The 5501-nt window shown below is 39.4% G+C and overlaps 1 protein-coding gene across 1 annotated transcript in view; it reads right to left on the bottom strand.

Moving 5' to 3' along the window:
- Window positions 1-5501, bottom strand: part of LOC101855487 (C-type mannose receptor 2) — a gene marked incomplete in the record, with an annotated part of 46681 nt that overhangs the window by 26491 nt on the left and 14689 nt on the right. The window contains 1 exon segment of the mRNA XM_013082063.2: window positions 49-81. Within this exon segment, the coding sequence (XP_012937517.2) occupies window positions 49-81 (33 nt within the window).

Below are 5501 nucleotides of genomic sequence, written 5' to 3'. Positions count from 1 at the left end.
CCCCCCCTCACCCCCGAAAAATTAACAAAAAACACTACAGATACTTACTGGCTGGACTTGTTGCCGGAAGGGTGTTCTGAACTGCAAGAGAGAAAAGAATTTTTTTCAAATGAATCTTTTTTATCTGAATTAGCCGAAGATGGATTTTTTACATTTTTATCTCACGGGGTTGCTTTTTTTCTAATTTGGTTAAGCATAAGGTTAGGCTTTATCCAAGTCTTATACGACCTCAGCATGGCATCTTTAGTGTGACTTCTTGTTTTCTTTCCATTTTTCTCTGGATAAAAACAACAAAAATCTCTCTTTGTCTTTTTTTTCAGGATTTTTTAAAACTGATTCAGGCCGAAGCGCCGCTCACAGTCTCCTGTGTTTAGACACAGGGCCGGTCAGGATGGCTCTTATATATTGCTACTTTTCTTTATATCACTTTCCTCTTTTCTTCCATTACCACTTTCATTTCAACCCATTGAGGGGGTGGGGCATTGTTAATCTGAACATCTATATAAGCCACACATAGAGGTTTTATCAAATTTAGATATTTCTTTACTAACATTTTGTGAGACCACCCATGAGGTCCCGAAGCAGTCACTAATTGTTCGCGTCTTGAGTCAGAATTATTTTCGGTTTGAATCAGTTGACGTATCAAATAGTGATATTTTTCCAACTTCTTTACTAATTTACTTCAATGTGCCATAACAATAATTTACCTTTTGAAAAATCGTGTCTGTGTTTTCTTTCATGGTAATAATTTCTTTTGACACTTCGCAACCTCAGAATTACAAAGTTCTCTCTGACATTTTTAGCCATTATTAGTTACTAACACCACGAGGCCAGACACCAAATGTTCTATCTGCTCTATCAATATTGTAAGATTATTCGGAGTCATTATCAAGATATTCAAACATTTACATTAGAAAAAGCTTGACATGATGTGAAACAAACTCAAAATCTTTGACATCAAATTTCTCAAAACTAGGTACTGAGCAGATAGAAGTTTGTAATTTTGAGGTTAAAGGTGCATAGATCTGGCCACTCGAAAATTGCCAGTTTGTGGAGGCTCAACTACCCGACCCAGTGAAAATGGAAAATTATAGAAATTCAAACAAACACGCCTTATAATTTTTCTGTCTTCTGTATCAGCAGGAACAATGAAGGACAGCGGACAAAGCCAAAAGGACTCTTCTCACTCGAAACATTCTCCGGATTGCGTCGTGGAATGTTCGCACTATGTATGAAGCAGGAAAGAGTTCTCAATTGCCACAAGAGATAAAAAGATACAGTCAGCGAAACCCACTGGATACCGTGTGGACAGAAGCAGCTCAGCTGTGGGGAACATATTGTATTCTGGGAGAGAAGACAAGCATCATGCGGAGGGAGTTGGAATTATTTTTGAATAAGTATGCACAGAGGTAACTTAGAGGATGTGAACCATAGGGGGAGAAGATCATCATGGCTTCTTTCACTACAAAGAGTAAGAGCATCAACATGAACAGGAAGGATGTCAACAACATAATAGGAGATGCCAATGCCAAGATTGGTCAGGACAACGTTGGTTACGAGGGAATCATGGGACAACATGGCTTGGGACAAATGAATGAGAACGGTGGGCGATTTGCAAATATCTGTGCTTTCAACTATTTTGTCATTGGAGGCTCCGTTTTTCCCCCACAAGAGGATCCACAAGGCTATTTGGTTATCATCAGATGGAGTAACGGAGAACCATGTCGATCATTTTTGTATCTCTCGTAGGTTCAGGCGTTCACTGGAAGATGTCACAGTACAGAGAGGGGCAGACGTTGGATTGGATCATCATCTGCTGTTGGCAAAACACAAGCTTTGTCTTAAAAAGCACGGAAGCAGAACAGGAACCCAAAAAAAATGAAATTCCAAGTCAGTCTCTTAGATGGACACAGGAAAGAGGAGTTTCAACTGCAGTTGAGGAACAGCTTTCAACCCTTGGCGGATCTTGGCGAGGAGGATATGTAGGTGGAGGTACACTGGACCAAGGTTTTAAACAAAATGTATTTCAGCATGTCAAGAAATGCTCGGTTAGAAGAAATTGGAGCATAAGGAATGGATCAGCCAACGGCCATTGGATTTGATTAGCATTAGAAAAGAATCGAAAACAGAGACAAATGCAAGTAGAACAAGGGGATCAAAAGCGGACACATTGGAGCAGTAAAGGACAACAGCTAAAGATATAAAGAGATCACTAAGAAAAGACAAGGAGGAATTCATGAACAGGCTTGCAGAGAGTGCAGAGGCAGCAGCAGGAGGGAACATGCGAATGCTTGACCAGACTACAAAGACTCTTTCTGGAAAATATGAGAAAGCAGAAGTAACAGTAAAGGACCAGGGGGGGGGGGGGATCATTTTTGGAAAGGAAGCCCAGTCAAGACAATGGGTTGAGCATTACAACAGTCTCCTGAACAAACCACCACAAAGTTACCCGCCAAACATCCTGCTATCAAGAAATGAGTAACCAATCATCGAAACAAGAGATTATGGATGCCATTAAGAAGGGGAACAAGGGTAAAGCGGCCGGTTCTGATCAAATTCCACCTGAGACCATAAAACCAGATGTCATTTTGGCGGCAGACCTCCTTCTCCCACTCCTTACCAGGATCTGGAATGAGAGCAAATTCCCAAAGGATATGAAAGAAGGACATCTTGTGAAATTTCAAAAAAGGGGGATCTTAGCTACTGCTGCAACTACCGAGGAAACACTCTTCTCTCAATACCAGGTAAGGTCTTCAACAGAATCATTCTGGAGAGAATCAAGTCTGCAACGGATCCAAGACTTCGGGGTTAACAGGCTGGTTTTCGGAAATATCGGTAAACCACGGACCAGATTGCTACGCTGAGGATCATAGTGGAACAGTCCCTGGAGTAGAACTCCCAGTTGATCGTCAACTTTCTTGACCATGAGGAAGCTACTAAGGATCAGATGGAAAGACATGATCACAAACGAAGAAGTATTAAGAAGAACGAGACTGAGCCCTGTCAGAGATGAGGTTAGAGGAAGGTGTTGGCGATGGATTGGACACACTTTCAGAAAGGCAAACAGCTGCATAACAAGGAAAATGTTAGATTGGAACCCACAGGGTAAAAGATCTAGGGGAAGACCACATGGAACTTAGAGAAGAGTCACAAAAATGAATGTACAGAAAAGTGAGAAGACATGGAGTGACGTCAAGCGACTAGCCCATGATAGGAAAGGGTGGGAAGTGTTTGTTCAGGGTGAGAAAGGCAATGATGGTAATGATAGCGAGTAAAAGAGAAAAGGGTAATCTCTTTTTACAATTTTGCCATTATTAATGACACAAATATTATAAACGAAACAATATTTAAGAAACATCGATGTCATCACAGTACACTTGCATCTATATCTTTGTCTTTTCATTAAGTAAATTGAGATAGCATCACACAACGTTTTGTATATATCTAGCCTAACGTTTGTACCTTGTTTGCTGTATAAAACTATCACATCATAAGCCAAACTCTGATATAATAGTACTTCAAAAGCATGATAGCCTATGCACATAAAACAATATATTTAAATCAAAAGTCTTATCGTGGCAATGCTTCAGACAAGACTGATTTATAATTATACTAGCTGGCCCCAATTTCGATGAAAGGAATGATCGGTGCATTAATATCAACTGAAAGTCATTGGCCTACTACATTTACACTCTACTGGAATGGAGCAATAAATCTTGAGAGAAAAGTGAAACAGGTGTTTCCAAGTTGCCAAATATATAGATGTAATTGTATAAATTGATTCTCTATTCCGCTTTCGTGGTTGTACACTCCAGAATTCCAAATGTGTGGAAAAAGTGGGAACGGATAGTGAACGGAAACCTCACTTGTTTACAATGGCGTCTTAGAAGACGGACTTTCCAAAGAATCTGTTTTTACGATACAAAGCTTTTTGAAAACATCGGGGAAAGCAGTTGACGTGGATTTTTTTTTAAGTTAGGTCCAAGCAACATGGATGATGTGGACACCTGCAACGTTTCAAAGGTGTGGGTTAGGTAATAAGGGAGGAGTTTGTGCACAAAGCCTCCCAAGTCCACGTTATATATATATAGACTAGCTGGACCCCCTTTCGATGAAAGGAATGATCGGTGCATTAGCGCTATCGAATCAACTGAAAGTCATTGGCCTACTACTTCTACACTCTTCTGGAATGGAGCAATAAATCTTGAGACAAAAGTGACACACGTACTTCCAAGTTGCCCAATATGTCATAGAAATGTATAGATTGATTCTCTATTCTGCTTTCGAGGTTGTATACTCCATAATTTCAAAGGTATGGAACAGTACGCAAGGATAGTGAACGGAAACCTCACTTGTTTACAATGGCGTCTTAGAAGACAGACTTTCCCCATATTCTGTGTGGACGAAACCAAGCATTTTGGAAAAATCGGGGGAAGAAGTTTGACTCAAGTTTGAGTGAATCTTTTAAAGTTAGGTCCTAGCCTCCTGGAAGTTGTGGACGCCTGCAAAATTTCAAAAGGTGTGGGTTGGGTAATAAGGGAGGAGTTTGTGCACAAATCCTCCCAAGTCCACCTATAGTCTTATAGAGAGAGAGATTATTCGTTTTCTATTTGCTGTTGGTGTCAGAGGATGGCACATTGCTTCCGTCAGACTTTTCACATTTGAACAATTTGCTTTATCTGCATACAAAATATCCAATACACAAAGGACTTGAACCTTTTAAAATAGCTCAGATGTAAGTATTACAATTATTGGGGCTTCTTTCATACTGATCTATGGAGAGGGTAAGACAAGGCCATCTTGCTTATTACTAGACCAAATTTTACCAAATTTCCCACATATAACAAACATAGTAAGGAATCTTAAAATCCGCAATCAAATTTGAAAAAAAAAGTTTTGTTTCCATGGATACGGCGGCCATATTGCATTTTGATGACATGTCTTACGTAATGAATACAACACTTTAATGCTGATGGAAATGGAATGTTTTTTTCTTGCATGCGTGTTAACAAACATTAGATCTAAAGATTTGTCTGTTGTTGTTTTTTTCCTAAATGAATTTAAAAATCTTTTAAGAATTTTTTTCCTGAGATAGCATTCAAGTTCGCAAAAAATCCGTGAAAATCAACACTCCAGATACCACCAACAAAAATCTATTCGATATATCAAAAATTTAACAGACAAATTTTTAGTATTACGTCTTCTCTAAATCATGTGAGCATTTTATGAAGATTGGGTGAAAAATGGCGGAGTTTTTTTTTTTTTAAAGTATAGAGAAAAGTCGTGTTTTTGAGAAAACTGCCGATAAAGAAAACTAAATTTTGACTTTATGAGGAAATGGCGGTGGCGAACATCCCCGGTATGGGGGAAAATGTGGTTTTTTGGGGTTCTTACGCGATGAAATAGTTGTAGGAGAGGCTGAGGAAGCTAAAAATGCCTACAACTCAAATTCCATAATTTTGAGCAGAATTGGAACTTTGAGGGTGTAGCACTCCCCCCCC

This window comes from Aplysia californica, unplaced genomic scaffold (genome assembly GCF_000002075.1).
Source record: "Aplysia californica isolate F4 #8 unplaced genomic scaffold, AplCal3.0 scaffold00157, whole genome shotgun sequence".
NCBI classification, from domain to species: domain Eukaryota; kingdom Metazoa; phylum Mollusca; class Gastropoda; order Aplysiida; family Aplysiidae; genus Aplysia; species Aplysia californica.
The sequence above is the reverse complement of the archived record's forward strand: the minus strand, read 5'-3'. Positions and strand labels throughout refer to the sequence as shown.